This window comes from Gymnodraco acuticeps, unplaced genomic scaffold, assembly GCF_902827175.1.
Source record: "Gymnodraco acuticeps unplaced genomic scaffold, fGymAcu1.1, whole genome shotgun sequence".
Lineage (NCBI taxonomy): Eukaryota > Metazoa > Chordata > Actinopteri > Perciformes > Bathydraconidae > Gymnodraco > Gymnodraco acuticeps.
The window spans coordinates 693,361-711,903 of record NW_022990513.1 but is presented as its reverse complement, the minus strand read 5'-3'; the positions used below and the strand labels follow the sequence as shown (position 1 = coordinate 711,903).

At 42.0% G+C, this 18,543-nt stretch overlaps 1 protein-coding gene across 1 annotated transcript; it reads right to left on the bottom strand.

Moving 5' to 3' along the window:
* Window positions 1-2,007: 2,007 nt before the first annotated feature.
* On the bottom strand, window positions 2,008-18,538 carry LOC117553253. Its single transcript, XM_034227117.1, has 7 exons — window positions 18,155-18,538; window positions 16,850-17,073; window positions 16,655-16,756; window positions 11,104-11,205; window positions 7,453-7,566; window positions 6,223-6,331; window positions 2,008-3,825 (listed from the first exon to the last, which is right to left on the bottom strand). The coding sequence occupies exons 1-7, from the start codon at window positions 18,330-18,332 to the stop codon at window positions 3,422-3,424; spliced, it is 1,233 nt and encodes a 410-aa protein (XP_034083008.1). The 5' UTR covers window positions 18,333-18,538; the 3' UTR covers window positions 2,008-3,421.
* Between the last annotated feature and the right edge of the window lie 5 nt (window positions 18,539-18,543).

Sequence of the window (18,543 nt, the reverse complement as noted above, 5' to 3'; positions counted from 1 at the left end):
GAAAATCTCATCTTTAGTGACTGAAGTTTTAGCAGGTTTGGTGCTTTCTAGTACTACAACAGTCAAAGCAGTACCTTTCCTGTGCCTGATCTGTTCTGAGTTTTCTGAGGATTTACAGAATTATTCTAGGTCACATTGAAAAATCAATCCTCAGGTCAAAAGTCAGTCCAGTGTTCCCTCCACCACAGAACCTGGAAATCCTTTCCTCTGCGACAGCACAATGTCAATACAGTATGCAAACAGACGGCATCACTGTTGGTCTCAGAGCCAGTGGCGGTTCTAGACCAATTTGACCAGGGGGGCCAGTTATTTCATGAGAGGGGCACAATAAAAGCGGGTTGAAAGACAAAGACAGTATAAAGTCATAGTGGAAAATAAACATAAAATACAGTAATTGGTATTTGTTTTTGTAAAGGTATTTGTTTTAGTACATTTAAGTTACAGTCCTTTGTTTCAGTCGTTTTATTCATTTAGAGTATTTGTTTTAGTAACTTTAAGTAACCATTTAATTAAAAAACATAAACAGTATTTGCTTTTATAAGGTAATGAACAGTTTCATCTCCACTGTACATCCGGGTCTCTGATTTGATTTTCCAATAAATCGTAATATTGTAACTTTTTTTTGGAGGGGGACCACAGAGGGTCCCTGGTCAGTGTTCCCCCCTAGAACCGCCCCTGCTTAGAGCTGTTTATTTTTGACAGTTCTCTTCATGGCATTTGACCGTCATGCAGACAGTTGCTGATTGAATAAGGAGACGGGCATATTACTGGTCAAAATGAGTCTTAAAACTTTAGCCAATTTGGGAGTGCCTTCAAATCCTTTCCTCTTATATCCAGCAGGGGGCGACTCTCCTGGTTTAAAAAATAAGTCTGGTTGTATAGACATCTATGAAAAATGTATCCTACTTCTCATTTGATTTATTTTATCCTTTCCTGACAAGTGTATTGTCTTAAAAGCTAGTTATTTCTATTATTCTTCGATAAAGCTAAATGTTCTTTTGAAGATGATGGTCCTATTGCTAGCAGAATGCTATCACAGCGTGGTTATGCTAGTCTTGTTATCGGTTTACAACTTTAACCCATTGACTGTGTGCTCACTTCATAAAAATGAACTGATACATTTTGATCGCCTAAAATGTATTTATATTTTCACCTTTCAGGACTCTGCTCCACCGTTCCCAGTTACTTCTGGTTACAAAAAACAACAATGGAGAAAGAAAAAAACAAGAAGGCTCGGCCAAAATGCCAGACCTTGAAGCTTCAAAGCCGTAGTCCAGAAACCAATGGGTGGTGTCGTATTGTATACAGTCTATCTGATATGTTTATTTTTAATTGGTAATGTATTTAAATTGTGTAACATGTGTGAGGAATGATTTCAATGCTAATGTGAAAATGGTTTACATGCTTAGGAAGTAGCTTCAATGTACTTTGTTTAAAATAGAATTTAAAATGATGACAAAGTGTTGATCTGTGATCTACTAGATTGTCTTAATCAAGGGTCCTGAGATCCATTGCTTTTGTCTACAACCACATATAAGGATTTGTGGTTTCTGGGTATTTCCCATGGATGTATAATTTCCCTCCCTGGAGGAAATGTTTTCGCTGAGGAAACGCCATTTTTAATCTTGATTATTCCTCCCAATATAAAAGGGCCGTAACATGTACAGTATAGATCCAATGCTGCCTGACATTGTGAATGCAGTAATAGGCACATGGACACACTACATCCACAGTGTGCCCAAATGGCTTTATATAAATCAATCATTTTGATTTTTAATTCACAGAACAGCCATACTTTTATAAATGTCATCAATCCATTCAACTGTTTTAGTCTGGACTTGGAAGACTGAACAACAAGTCACATCTCTGGCCCCACTGGATTATTTATTCTAATTTGTCAACAGTTCAACACTAACAAACCATTTTCTGTTGTCACAAAACACCCACACATTTCAGACACATCTGCCAGAGGGATATGCTACAAGAATAATTAACAAAGAATTAAGAAACAGTGTCACCATTTCATATTTTATACAAAGGATGTTGATATTTACAGTGTCAAATGTACAAAGTCAAATGTTGTTTATGTTAAAAATGTACTCTGCTAATATTTTATTGCTTTTTTAAAAGTCAAAATATCAATATCATTAATGTTAAAAAGCAAGTTTGCATCCAGCAATAGTCAGTATATTTAAATGTTTTTAAGTATGACCCATGGTCCTTGCAGTTTCATATTCTAAGAGTAGTCTTCTCTTCTTCAAGCAAGGTTTGTAATCAGGGTCCATGGAGTCGTCAGCACTACTTGAAGAATAACTGGAATAAAGAATGTTGGGATCAAAGGAACCTTCTTCCTCCTCCTCCCTCCCGTTGTCATCGTGTCTGCCTCGTACCCCCGGCTCGGACGCTCTGCTGGAGGACCTCCACCCTGTCATTCTGTAGCACTCCTGAGCGCTCAGCCTGCTCAGAGGCACGCAGGGCTGCAGCAGCGTGGACTGCAGCAGCACGGCCTGGCTGTGCAGAGACAACCTCAGCCCGTCTCTCCGGACCCTGCTGCTCTCCACCCGGACCACCGGGGCCTCAGGAGGGGGGGGGAGAGGAGACGACGACGGTGGAGTATGATGGTTGAACATGAATGGCGTTTTGTGCAGGAGGTTTGAAGGAGTTCTGAGGGACAACTGGTTGAGATGATGAAGTCGATGAAGGGGACGCAGCGCTAGAAGCCTCTTCTGTAGGAGGCCGAGGAACGCTGAGTTCTGGTACGGTCGGACAAGTGTTTTGATTCAATCTGTCCAGAACCGGTGAAGCTCTGCTGTTGATACAAGGCCATCTGTACTTTCTTGAAAGTTTTGAAAAAGATTGTTTTAGTGGAGGTTGACAGCTCGTGGAGGTAGATGCATGTTGAGACCCAGGAGCTGTGTGTGTCATGTTCTGGGGAGCATGTTGGACGAGCAGAGAGTCTTGCATTGCTCCTCCAGCTGAAGCATTGTTCCCTGAGGTACGGCAGCGTGGAGAGGTTGGTACCTGAAGACTAGAGCAACAAGCATCCTGTTGGTTTGGAGACAAGGTGGAGGGATGGAAAGGTGCTTGATGGGGTTTAGAGAAATGGCAGAACCTTCTGAAGGAAGCGATGTCCGGCAGTCGGACGGACGGCGTCAAGTGGGGGGGCAGTTGAGTGTCTCTGGGCGACGGCAGCAGAACTGGATCCGCTGATGATCCCGGTGGTGCAGAACTCTGCTCAGGGTTTGCTGGCTGAGAAGCTGTCTGAAGATGGGTGAAGGTCTCTGAAGGTGGTAGTTCTTGGTCAAAGGGGGAGGGGATGAGACCAGAGGGGGTGAAGTCCTGAGATGTAGTGTTGGATGAGGGCGACTGGAACAGTAAAGGAGACAAAGAGACGTTGTCCTGGAGCTCCTCTGAGCACTCCTCAGGACACTGCTGCAGGATGCTCTCCACCCAGCGCTGGTGCTTGGAGCAGAACTGAGGGGAGGGGGGGGGCTTCCTGAACACCTCCGCTGCTGCTCCAACTCATTTCCCTGTCACTGATGTCTTCACCCACCCTCATGATGAACTCAACACTCTCCTCTGTTTGCCGTCTGCTAACATCTGTATCATCTTCATTCTTCAACGACACAGCACCGTCTTCTTCAGCCCCCCCTCGCTGAAGAACCACTGGAGGGTTCTGAAGGGACATTTTTGCCTCCATGGACTCGTGGAGATCCTTTGAAGCACTGACATGCAGAACAGACCCTGAGAGTTTGGAGCTTTCCATCCCATTCTTTCCATGTGCTGAGGACTGAGGAGTCGTGGCCCGACGACACAAAGCAACATCTAAAGGAACAGAGGAAGTGCATAGTGAGTAACACATATGTACATTGAACAAAAATATAAATGCAACACTTTTGTTTTGCTCCCATTTTTCATGAGATGAACTCAAAGATCTAAAACATTTTCTATATACACAAAATAACCATTTATCTCAAATATTGTTCACAAATCTGAAAAAATCTGTGATAGTGAGCACTTCTCCTTTGCCGAGATAATCCATCCCACCTCACAGGTGTGGCATATCAAGATGCTGATTAGACAGCATGATTATTGCACAGGTGTGCCTTAGGCTGGCCACAATAAAAGGCCACTCTAAAATGTGCATTTTTGCTTTATTGGGGGGGTCTGGGGGGGTCCGAAAACCAGTCAGTATCTGGTGTGACCACCATTTGCCTCACGCAGTGCAACACATTTCCTTCGCATAGAGTTGGTCAGGTTGTTGATTGTGGTCTGTGGAATGTTGGTCCACTCCTCTTCAATGGCTGTGCCAACTTGCTGGATATTGGCAGGAACTGGAACACGCTGTCGTATACACCGATCCAGAGCATCCCAAACATGCTCAATGGGTGACATGTCCGGTGAGTATGCTGGCCATGCAAGAACTGGGATGTTTTCAGCCTCCAGGAATTGTGTAGAGATCCTTGCAACATGGGGCCGTGCATTATCATGCTGCAACATGAGGTGATGGTCGTGGATGAATGGCACAACAATGGGCCTCAGGATCTCGTCACGGTATCTCTGTGCATTCACAATGCCATCAATAAAATGCACCTGTTGTTCGTCGTCCATAACATACGCCTGCCCATACCATAACCCCACCACCACCATGGGCCACTCGATTCCAACATTGACATCAGAAAACCGCTCACCCACACGACGCCACACACGCTGTCTGCCATCTGCCCTGAACAGTGAAAACCGGGATTCATCCGTGAAGAGAACACCTCTCCAACGTGCCAGACGCCATCGAATGTGAGCATTTGCCCACTCAAGTCGGTTACAACGACGAACCGGAGTCAGGTCGAGACCCCGATGAGGACGACGAGCATGCAGATGAGCTTCCCTGAGACGGTTTTCTGACAGTTTGTGCAGAAATTCTTTGGTCATGCAAACCGATTGTTGCAGCAGCTGTCCGAGTGGCTGGTCTCAGACGATCTTGGAGGTGAACATGCTGGATGTGGAGGTCCTGGGCTGGTGTGGTTACACGTGGTCTGCGGTTGTGAGGCCGGTTGGATGTACTGCCAAATTCTCTGAGACGCCTTTGGAGACGGCTTATGGTAGAGAAATGAACATTCAATTCACGGGGAAACAGCTCTGGTGGACATTCCTGCTGTCAGCATGCCAATTGCACGCTCCCTCAAAACTTGCGACATCTGTGGCATTGTGCTGTGTGATAAAACTGAACATTTTAGAGTGGCCTTTTATTGTGGCCAGCCTAAGGCACACCTGTGCAATAATCATGCTGTCTAATCAGCATCTTGATATGCCACACCTGTGAGGTGGGATGGATTATCTCGGCAAAGGAGAAGTGCTCACTATCACAGATTTTTTCAGATTTGTGAACAATATTTGAGAGAAATGGTTATTTTGTGTATATAGAAAATGTTTTAGATCTTTGAGTTCATCTCATGAAAAATGGGAGCAAAAACAAAAGTGTTGCATTTATATTTTTGTTCAGTGTAATTATCATCAGAAGATTAGTTGCTAAATATAAAAGCAATCTTTCTTTGCTAATGGAATGGGAGAGGGATCCCTCCTCTGTTGCTCTCCCTGAGGTTTCTCCCATGTTTCCCTTTAAACTGTGGGTTTTCTCCGGAAGTGTTTCATTGTACGATGTGAGGGTCTAAGGACAGAGGGTCTAAGGACAGAGGGTGTCGTATTGTCATACTGATATTCTGTACAAACTGTGAAGTCCACTGAGACAAATGTAACATTTGTGATATTGGGCTATATAAATAAACATTGATTGATTGATTGATTGATTGATGCTTCAAAGACAGCATTTTTTTTTTTAAATACAAGGGCAAACAAAGTACAAGTCAGAGTAGATGGATCCAGCCCTATCTTGAATAAGAAGAAATATGTGATTGTGCACATACAAAGACAATCGTCTGATACATTATTTCAAATTATTTCACTTGAGCTGCCATTTGCTGACGCTTTATGTCACGCGTGTTACTGTATATATCACGACAAATCATGTCATGAAAGAACTCCGATGATTATTTAATACTGAGTTTGATGAAACTGCAGTGCTGTTGAAGGTGAAAAACAAACAACTGAAACAGTAAATAAATAAAGGTAAGACTAATTCAAAGCAAAGAGATATGCTCCAGCTCTCCATACATACATGAGTTGATCAGGGGAATACACATGTGCACTGTTTGTGGAGTTAATTACCACAGTGCAGCAGTTTCTTCAGAGTTGCTGCGATGCTCTTGGAGTCAGAGGTTATCACTTCCAACAGCAGCTTCTCCTCCTCGGTCACAGGGCTTGCTTTCTTCAGGATCTGCCTCACACATTAGAATATGGAATCAATCACTGAGTGAAGTACTCCTGATATCAGAAGCCATTCAGGTGAGTCATCCGTGCAGTCCTTAAAGTTCTTCTAGCTAGATTGTGATAGTTTGTGACGACTAGAGGCAACACTGCGGAGCAAATTCACAAAGAATCCTTTCCATCTGTGTCGTGTCAAGGTCTGATTCACAAAACATTTTGCTCTAATGACATTAGAGCAAAAACTGTCGAGTTTTTTTTGCAGAAAGAAAAAGGAAATAATTTTAGTATAAAAACCTTTTTTTAATTCTCATGTCATTTCAGAAAAAGGACATGGTGTTGTTGAGCCTTATTATTCATTATACCACTGTCCTTTCACTGAGTCAATGCTTCCCAAATCAAACCATTCCACCCGGCTACAATCACTGCTGCCGTGATCACTGGGACATCATGGCCACCTTATAAATGTCTCCAGGTACCACCGCCTCTCTAAAGACACTCACTATGTCACTGGTATTGCATCAGGTCATGAGCACGTCTTCATGAGTTACACTGTTTTTAGCACATTTGCATGAAATGGGCTGATTATACAGGAAACATCGGTACGTTACCCATACGTGCAAATAGCACATTTATATTCAAAGCGTCCTCTTTGAATTTCTGCACAGCTTTCCACTTTTCGTATCAATACTGCACATGTTTTATTATATATTAAACTAATAAGTTTTTTGCATATTATACTGTGCGTAGTTTTTTGGTATAGCTATATTTAATGTCAATATTTCAATGTTATAATAGTGTTTTTTGTTATAGTTAAAAAAAAATGTTTAGTCCTTTTCTTACAATGTATCTTCTTGAACTGTGTTTACGTCTGTACCACATACACCAATTCCTCGTCTGTGTAAACCTACTTCCCGTTAAACCGGATTCTGATTCTGGTATAGTTATTGCAGGAATGATTGAACTACTTTTTAGACAAGATATTATCCAGGTTTCACGTTTGATAAAACTGAGTGTAAAATGACATCACAACATGTTGTGCATCTCATCTACCAATTCATGTTGAAGAGAACTCTGAACACGGGACCAAACAGCGAGCACACATTGAAGCAGTAGCTGCCATAGAACACACACCTTATCAATGTGTGTGTCTCCTGGTAACACGGTCTCCAGCTGCTGGAGGTAGTGCAGCAGTCTGTCCTCTACCTTCTGAGCGTAGTGTTCTCCATACTGCTCCTCCATGTGATTCTGAAACAGTGAAACACCCTCAGTCAGACTTTCTACAGGTGGCACGCACTTCAATACTTTGGCTTTCATTTCAAAATCTAGACCTAAAGTTCAAGTATCATTATTAAATGATAAATGGCGCCATCTAAACCCTCTCTGAAGAACTTTCTAGCATGTTCCCTCATAAAGTGTACAGCTGTATTTGATCTGGTTGACCACAAGGAGGAAAAGTGCTGCATTCACCATTCCTCATGACATCACTTTAGGCTCTTCTGAGTACTTATACAGCTCCATGTGTGTACGGTATGCATAGCGTTTGTATACAGTTGCAATCAAAATTATTCAACCCCCATTGCACATTAGGTTTATTGGCAAAATAAACAATTTCCCAGCTGTTTGCAATACACAAGAACTATTTAAGTAGCTCCATTAACTAACATGACAGGGTGTTTTGTGTTCTGTATTGTCTCTTTGCGAATAGCTCTCCGGAGTTCATACCTAGATTCCCTGAACTCATCTGAAGCTCCACCTCTGGGCGCGATAGTGCGCGCTTTCAGCTTGGTACGCACCTCGCTGTTTATCCAGGGCTTTTGATTTGGGAATGTTCGTACAGAAACCTTCGGTTCCACGTCATTGATGCATTTCCCAATGTAGCAAATGACCTTGTCCGTGTGTGTTTTGATGTTTTCGTCCTCAAACACACTCCACTCCGTAGATTCGAAGCAGTGCTGCAGAGCTGAGTCTGACTCCTCACTCCAGCGCTTATGCTCCGTGTCACCGGTCTGTCCCGTTTCAGTTTGTGCTTGTCAGCAGGCAGCAGCAGCAGTGAGATGTGGTCTGATTTGCCGAAGGGAGGGCGAGGGAGAGTTTTATATCCATGTCGGAAAGGGGAATAAACAAGGTCGAGTGTATTTCTGCCTTTGAGGTATGCTTGGGATCATTGTCCTGTGGGAAGGTCCAAGCTTCAGCTTCCTCACAGACGTTTTTTTCCTAAGACCTCCTGACACTTGAGTGAATCGTGCCCTGCACACGCTGCAGGTTTCCAGTGTGTGCAGCCCCAGAGCATCACTGAGCCACCGCCATGCTTCACTGGAGGCAGGTTGTTCCTTTCAGCATGTGCTTCATTCTTCTTCCTCCACACATACCGCTGATCCATAGGCCCCAAATGTTCCAGTTTTGTTTCATCGCTCCACAGAACAGAATTCCATATTTCTATGGTTTTGAGCATATTGGAGCAGAGTGCTTTTTGGGTCAGTCGTGGGGCACGTCTTGGAGTCCGGGCATGGAGCCCTTCAGGGTCTCGCTGCAGGTGTTTTGCAGTCACTCGAGGGTTTTGGACCACTTGTCTCCTCAGGAATCTGGTGGCAGTCGCTGGTAGCTTCCTCTTTCTGCCACGTCCAGGAAGTGTAGCCGCTGTTCCTTTAACTTTTAACTGGCAAACTATGCTTCCACCTGTATCTCTAGGAACATGCTGTGCTTTTGCTGTCTTTTTCTTTTCTTTTCCTTGTTTGTGCAACCAATGATCTCTTCTCTGAACTTTTTAGACAATTACTTTGCATGCAATCGAAGGTCACTCAACAAACTCCTAGCCAGTCCAGGTATTTCAGTGCTCTGTCTCAAGCCCACCTGAACTAATGAAGCCCTTGATTAGTTGCACCAGGTGTGCTTGAAACAGGGGGCAGAATCATCTTGAGACTGGAGTAGTCATTACAAAAACCTTGTAATATTAGTTTCATTGAACTACTTTCATTGAAACAGTTCTTGTGTGATATGTTTATTGCAAACAGCTGAGAAATGTATATTTAGCCAATAAACTTAATGTGCAATGGGGGTTGAATAATTTTGATTGCAACACTATAAATGTGGACCTGCAGCGCCCTCTGCTGGAGGGCAGTCCGGGGCTGAGAGAAACCGGCTGTGTTTTATTCTCACTGACTAATGCATGATAACTTGAGACAACAGTGACTCAGCATCCTCTCAACATCCAATACGACTGTTTCCATTTCAATGCAACTCATGATCCCAGAATGAAACATTTGAATGGGTCCTTGATTTGAAATGTGCTTACTTTGATCAGTATTAAACAGTATGTGTTTTGTGGATGTTGTTGTAGATAAAGCAATGAGGTCTTTTGTAGTAGTCTTTGAAAATGATTACATCTGGCTTGTTTTTGTTTGTGGTGTCTTGGAAGTCCATGCCGACAAAGCTGTATGCCTGCAGCATGACACAATTATAAAACCGAAATCCTTCATTTGTTTACAAAATGATATGATCAATACTCTGCTGAGTGTGTGTGTGTGTGTGTGTGTGTGTGTGTGTGTGTGTGTGTGTGTGTGTGTGTGTGTGTGTGTGTGTGTGTGTATCTGGTTAAGCCCATCAGTGCAGTTTATAGTATTAAACCATTCGGTTTTTTTACATCTTCTGTCATATTAAAAAGTAGCCTACAGCAAGTCCAACTTCAATGTTTCTTAGCATGACAAGAATAGACATGGCAGAAGGGTTATCAAAGAAAACTGCTAGTGGTTCTCAAACCTTTTCTGTCATTCCCCACTTTGAACAGGTGGGCCTTTTCAAGCCCCACCTGTTCCTCATCACTCCAATAAAATGGTAGGCCAAGCTTAAAATTGTCAAATGTATCGTTCTATAACAGGGGTCTCCAACCTTTTTTAGGATGAGAGCTACTTTCAAAAAATAAAACAAGTCGTGAGCTACTTTTACTGCAGTTTGGGTCTGTGGGACCCGTTTTCAGTGTTTACTAAAAGAAAATGTATTCAATTTAATTATTTTAACCTGCTTTATTTCGGGATGGACCTCACATCCTCTAGGGGGGTCCGGGGGCATGCACCCCCGGGAAGATTTTCTTTTTAATGTTGAAGTGAAATGCATCAATCTGGTGCACTTTGAGCACAAAATGAATTTATGGATACAGCTCTCAACACTCAGATGAAAGGGAGCTGTATACTTTTCAATAATCCAAACATCTTTAGAATATGATCACAACTAATAACAAATCATTGAAACTAGTTTATGCTTATCTTATGTTACCTAGTTATCATTCTTTCTTTTTATTTATGCATATTTTACTAATCACTCCCCTTTTAAACGGTTTTATTATTTTTACTGTAGTAAAAAATGTAGTAATAATTTAAATCATTCCAATGTGTCCTATAGTACACATTGGAATGATTTCTTACTACATTTTTTACGACTAGACTATATTAAATAGATAAAGGTGTGCTCTCTCTCTCGCTCTCGCTCTCTCTGTCTCGCTAATAAAAATAATAATAATCTCCCGTTCATCGCGTCCATTCGCGACCCACCTATCACATATCGCCACACTTTGAGAAACGCTGCAGTAGGGCAACATTTTGGATAGAAAGCCGATTAGAGAGGTGTGCCAAAAACAGGGCAAATAAAACAATTCCACGGCTCTCAGGATACACATTAAACCTGAGCAGTTTTACAGCAGCTTAACCCTAATCATGCATCACCAACACACTCGCATCCTCTCATGCACCGGCTGTTACTGTGTCAGACACTGTGTGGAGGGAAACATACCGTAATGTAATCTTCACGTTTGTCCTTGTCCATAGCAAGAGTCTGAGCCAGAGCCTTGAACTCCACATGGTTCTTCCTCATGAGGAACATCTCATGTTGGCTCTGTGCAAGATACAGGACACAACACATGGTAAACAAATGTTTTTCATATAAATGTTAGTTAGGCACAGAGCAGCAAGACTTAACTGGACAATGATATAAAATACATGCTTTTATGATTATTTTAATTAATTAAATGAAACAATTTATTAATGAGACATAATAAATAATAGCTGATTAATAACAATATCCAGACAGTTATTACTAAATGTTGCCCTCCAATATTTAGGTGAAATAACACTCTCTCACCTCATAAATCTAAAATGGCTAATGCTCGTGTTGCTCTACTCCAGGCATGGGCAAACTAAGGCCCGTGGGCCATATACGGCTCGTTGGGCTTTTGAATCCGGCCCGCCGAATATTGGTACAAAATTGTCCAAATTATAGTAAAGACCGCATTCATTTTGCCTTTTTCCTGCAATGCCCGGCATTTCAGTTGATCCCACTAGATGGCGCACTAGTCTCTAGACACAATTTACCTTTGCTGGAGTCTGGTCTATTCTCTCAGCGGGCCCCACTCGGCAACCTGGCAAGGTCGGCGAATACAAGTTGTAACAAGCAGTAGCGCTGAGCAAAGTGACTAGAACGCGACCACACACTTGTAAAAAACACTAAAGTCAGGCAACACTAACCAGGCTTAGTCTGATTCTGTTTATTTTACCTTACTTTAATAACCATCCGTTCACTGTTATTGACCATTGTGAAGAGGCAGACGTTTTCCTTTTGTTTTGTATTATTGCAACTATCGGATGGAATAAATGGCTACATGTGGCCATCACAAGTAAAATCATAACGAAAACTACGCCGGTAAAGTATGCGTGTAGAAAACGGCTTATGCCACAATATGATAGCAACAAGTAGTCAATTTGATTAGCTTCGGTTGCTATGCTAACATCACCTGTAGAATGCCAGAGAAACTTTCATAACAGCGTTGTGATGCCAATCAGCTTTCAGACTAAAACACATTCACTTATGGGTAGGGTTGGGTACCGAGAACTGGTTCCGGTTCGGAACCGGTTCCAACATTTCGATTACAACGGCATCATTTAACAAATGTGAATTTCGGTTCCGCTTTTCGATGCCTGAGGAAATGTTTCTCGCCGCTCTCCGTAGCCTACTGTATGACTGCGGCGGGGCGGGACATGTAGCGTTGTACCTACACTTCCTACAGCGTAACCTGGGACCAGGGCCGGCCCGTCGCACTGGCGTTATAGATGTTCGCCTAGGCTAAGGCGCCAGATCTGTGGAGGCGCTGCGCTGACAGCTCTGGGAGGGGAAAAAAACGTTTTGACCGTTGGGGCTCATCCTAATTTTCGGCCTTGATGTAACAACATTCATAATTAAGTAAATGTAACACCCTTTTCATCCCGGTTACACTTTTCATTTGCCCTGTACGATGGGGGATGTTGGCTTATCTGGCGCCCGCAGCTCACAGCCAAAGTGCGAGTGAGCGAGGGAGCGAGCGAGGGAGAAAGAGAGGGTGCACCGGTACCAGCGCTGTTGTTATTAGCATCTGGTGCTAGCTGCTCTAACCATTAGAAGATGTTTCTACAATAATGTGGAGGGAGAGTCCTCTCCAGTTAGACTGAGAGGCTGATAACTACTGCTCAGTGAGGTAAAGGACTCTGAGTGTTTAGATAGTTCACTTTAGTCTAAGTTATCTCAGTGGGTCTCAAATGTTTTGATCACAATTTATATAAACACATATTTCCAAGGCACTCCTTTATAATTATTCGGATAAAACAGGTTTGAAATCATTCCAATGTATACTATAGGACAGTAAACCAGACATATCGTTTTAAACTGGAGAGATTAAAAAATATGCATAAATAAAATAGTAAAATAAGATATGAATGAACAACAAAAATAAAATATGTTACATGTATTTGTTATTGGCTATGGTAGGTTATTGGTTATGTTCACATACTTATTTAATTATTAAAATGTAAACCGATCTTTTTCATATGGGTGTTTAGTAGGGGTGTAACGGTTCACAAACATTTCGGTTCGGTACGTACCTCGGTTTTTAGGTCACGGTTCGGTTCGGTACGTTTTCGGTACAGCAGAAAAAATTATCACAAAACATAACATATTTTTTTCTAATTATTATTAAACTGTGAATATTCACTCAAATAAATACAAAATATAATAAAAAAAACATTAAGGTGCAGCATTTCGATGAACTGAAATAATCTGTATTTGAACTTTACTGTACTAGTACTCACAAAACATAAACTATTAGTTTTGGGTTTTTAATTATTATTAAACTATGAATATTCACTCAAATAAATACAAAATATAATAAAATAAACATTAAGGTGCAGCTTTTTAATTAACTGAAATAATCTGTATTTGAACTGTACTGTACTAGTACCTAAGCAGCCAGTTTGACATTATGACTTGCTTGTCATTGTATTTTCATGTTGTTTTTAAAGAAAGATGAACTTGTCCACATTGCTTGCCGAAAGGGCAGATCTGCTGGCACTAACAATGTCTCCTGCTGTGGAGAACACCCTCTCTAGGGACAGAGGTAGCAGATACAGCCAGGTAGCGCTTTGCTAACATGGCAACATAAGGATATTTGGTGTTTGTAATAGCTTTGGCTCGGTCTGAACTCTCTGCGAGTGGTGGAGGCTTAAATGCTAGCGGGAGTTGGGTTTGCACTTCAGTCTTTTTTCTTTTGGTACCGGTGATATTCACGTTCGGGTGATGCCTTTTCAAGAGTGTGCAAGTTTGATGTATTGCCAGCCGCGTAACCAATTTTAGTTGAACAATGCCGACAAACAGCTTTGGTTCGGTCCACCTGTCTTTGTCCGTCATCCTTGTACGTAACTGCGAAACCAAAATATTCCTAAACCGGAGACTTCAATGATGCTGGAGGATTTTCAGCTCAACTTGATCTGCGTTCGCCATTTAGACAGTTCCTCAAATTACTGACTACATTTGAACGCATCCCTCTGACATAGTATGCCTCTCGTCCAATGAAATGACTTGCTCGCTCTATGACGCGTTGAACACAATGGGAGCAACATTCTCTGAATGCTGCGACGCAGCACCTGAGATTACTTCCAAGAAGTTGTTCACGTTCTCAATTTTGTAAGTTTAACGTTATATTCGTTCGGTACACTTCGGTACACATGTGTACCGAACCGAAGGGCCCGTACCGAATAATTTCGGTACGGGTACGTGTACCGTTACACCCCTAGTGTTTAGAGTTGTACCCCCTAGATCTAGTCTCTAGTCATTCTGCTTAAAGTGCAACAGATTGAAGCATTTTACTTTAAAATGTTCAAACATTTCTTTCCGGTATCCCTGAGAAGGCAGATATGCTTGTTTTTCTCAACAAGAACTGTTTTTAAATGGGGGGGGGGTTTCCTTTAAAAGTTGGACTGTTGCACTGTTGTAGCTTCAGTGGTTCTCAGGTTACAGTTACATAGCAGTGAATATAAACAGACTGATTAATGTGAATATTACTGTAAACTAACCTGTGTAAAAGTTTCTCGAATAAATGTAATGTTTTTGGTGGAAGAAGCATGTATCATTTTTTTACCCTGCCCCTCAAAGAATCGGAATTGAGAACCGTTAAGAACCGGAATCGAAAAGTAGAATCGGAATCGGAATCAGAATCGTGGAAATTCAAACGATACCCAACCCTACTTATGGGGATGGGGGATATTTATCAGCTGCTTGTGACAGTCAGACAATGAAAACTTTACAGCGGCCGCTGCTGCGAGTTAACGGGAGAATAAACTCCGGTAGACGAGCAGCACTGCAGCGGGCAGTAATGCAGCTGAACCACATTAATAAATAATACACCACAACACTGGAGAAAGGTACAAGGTTGGAGAAGTAGTTATTTAATTTAATCTGGCATCTTATAATTAAAAACTACCCGACGCAGTCCTCTATTGATGTTGTTGTGAGCGGTGTTGCGGAGAAAATCAGCGACGTAAAACGCTGTGTGGGTCATAAGAAGACACGTAAACGGTTACGTCATGACGCAATAATTCACCTTTGAACCTGCATCTGTAACAATGAGTGGACCAAAGAAAATAAAAGTCAACATTGAGTGCCGAGTGTATAATGAGGAGTGGACACTACAGCTAAATATTTTTTTACCGATCTGCTACTGGCCCGGCCTGTCTGTCAAATTTAAAACTCATAGTGTCCCCGAGCCAAAAAGTTTGCCCACCCCTGCTCTACTCACTCATCAGTGAGTTGTGCAGCTTTAGATGAAATTGTTGCCTCTGAATGAATACCACACAAGACTGAAATCAACTGAGCAAAAGTAAAAAGTGTTCACAATATGTGTTTTAATCCCAGAGCCATGGGCGTAATTTCCACTGGGGACAGGGGGGACATGTCCCCCCCACTTTTCAAAATCCCATTTGTGTCCCCCCACTTTTTAAATGTGTTTATTATTAGTTTTTTGCGCAAGCGGTCATCGTCACGGAGGAGCGTGTGTGTGTGTGTGTGTGTGTGTGTGTGTGTGTGTGTGTGTGTGTGTGTGTGTGTGTGGCGCGAGCGCATCTTGTGAGAGAGAGATAGAAAGAGAGAGAGACAGAGAGTTACGGGGGTTGTTGTTAGCATTTGGTGCTAGCTCGGAGCTAACGGAGATTAGTAGCTGTTTCAACAATAAGGAGAGGGAGAGCTCTTTCCTGTCGGACTTTGAGAGAGAGAGGAGAGAGAGAGACTGGGAAAGTTACGGGGGTTGTTGTTAGCATCTGGTGCTAGCTCGGAGCTAACGGAGATTAGAAGCTGTTTCAACAATAAGGAGAGGGAGAGGTAACGTCAGCTCAGGGAGTCTAAGTTATCTCAGTGGGTCTCAAACGGTTTGGCCATCTATGTAATATTAGTTGTATATAAAATAAGTTAAGAAATCATTCCAATGTGTACTATAGGTCAGTACAAAATAAAAAACACAGTTTGAAAGGGGAGTGATTAGTCAAATATGCATAAATAAAAAGAAAGAATGCAGACTAGGTAAGATAAAGATAGGAGAGAGGAGTTGATCAAATATGTGTTATTAGTTGTGAGCATATTCTAATGTATTATTGAAATATATACAGTTCTGTTTCATATTAGTGTTGAGAGCTGTATCCATACATCTCTTAATGTTTCCCTCAAAGTGCACCAGATTGATGCTTTAACTTCAATGTAAAGAAAACAATCTTCCCGGGGTGCATGCCCACGGACCCCCCTAGAGGATGTGAGGTAATCACAAATAAAACAGGTTCACATGGATAGGATACTAGATAAGTGTGCACACTCATTATATACACTACACATTTTTCTTGGATTAGTTAACACTATAGTCCCTAATATATTTGTAGAAAGGCAGGAAATGGAATTAAATTGAGAAAATGTTTCATTGCGGAGGACCCCCTGTTTTGTGTCCCCCCCCACTTCTCAAACCAAGGTTACACCCTTGCCCAGAGCAGATGACACTTACACACTGATCCTGGTACTGAGGGAGTTTACTTGGAAAGAATTTGCAGATTTTACACACAGTCTCAACCATTCCTCGCCTCTCTGTGAGCATCCACATGATGAGCTGGAAGAAGACACATTACAAGAGATGGAGATTAGCATAAAACACTGGAGATGGATTTCCCCTGTATGTTGAATGATGCGATTCGTCTCCTACCAGGGTCTTGAGGCCGAACATGACCTTCATGTGTTTGATGGGAGCCACCAGGCTGGGCAGAAGTCTGTGTGTGTCTTCCAGAAAGTTCAGCGCTCTCTCAAAGTGCTGCGTGTCTCTGCTCTTCACGATGGAATAAACCTGAGCAGAGGAAACACGCAGCCTCCACGGGTCCTCCACGCTCAGAGGCTGAGAGCCCACGTCCGGCCAAGAGGAGGGGTCGACAACTGTGAGGAACATCAGATTCAGAAACAGGTTTGTGACCAGGTAGGTTGACATGTACGAGGAATTTGACTTGGTGTCGTGGTGCGTACATAAAAGTTAAACAAAAATTAAAAACACAGATAGGGAACTATTTTAAGAAAACTATAATAACATTAAAAATAATAAAACTATAGCAGTATTTACATTGAAATAGAATGGAATAAAATATGAACATGAAGAACATCCCGATTTTACTGCTTTGGCAACTCAGTCAGGTATTTGGTTTGCAGGGACTGGGCTAACCTGAGCTTCTAATGGAATGAGTACTCAAAACACAGTTTGAAGAGTCCTGCATGTCAGGATATTACTGAAATAAATATAATATGGTATTTTTATGTAGAAAGGCCTTTTACAGATTGTTTTATAATAAAATAAAAGCACTTGCTATATTAATGCACCAGTCATAATAATTAAATAGATCTTTCCTTGTTATAAACTCTTGGCTAGTTTAATTTATAGCAATTAATCATAGTTCATAAAGAGACCATATAATTGGTATGTACGGTATTGATGTGTGCAGTGAAGAAATGACACACACACACACACACACACACAGTTTAATCACTGATAAATCAACAAAACACATACTACATCTACTACAAACAATCATCACCCTATCTGAACGTTTTTGTTTGATTTGCATCTACATTTATGCTCCATATACGAACGTTTGATATCATGTTAATCGTACAAAACGATACGGAACAAGTGTTTCCGTACCGCCAACAGAGCCCCCCCTGAAATTCAAGGTGTTTTTTTTATTGTAATAATACATATGTATACCACCAAATTTCAACTAATCTATCTACTGTCACTTTTCACACTGAACATGTGCTCTTTTATTAAATAAACTAAACGCTTTCATTTTAAGTTGTGAGTTTAGTGTTTTTGACCCTAAGAAACACTGATGCATTAATCAATAACAATAATCCACAGCTCCTCCCCCCCCCCCCCACCCCCAAAGCAGTAAACCTAGGGGAAACACAGCAAGCCCCGCCTATACAGTCAAAGCGTTGAGGTAACAGGAGAACTTGTCAAACTAACCTTGCTGTATGTCCATCATCCTGTGAGCCCAGACAAACTCTATGATCCACAGCGGTCCTCTGGGGCAGGTCAGTGAACATGGACCTCTTCCTTCCATCAGTGAACATGGATCTCTTCCTTCCATCAGTGAACATGGACCTCTTCCTTCCATCAGTGAACATGGACCTCTTCCTTCCATCGGAGGCTCAGCGACAGAGCCTGCTCCTCTTTAACCCCTTCATGAATGGGCTGCTCCCGCCCCCCGAGCTGGACCTCAGGACATGTAGCGGCAAGTTTACGATGTGAAGTCATGGATGTATAATAAGAGTGTGAAGTTGTGAACGTCCCGGTTCTGGGACTGTTTGCAGATCGTTCCGTTTTTGAAAACATTACAAATTACTTCCTTGTCA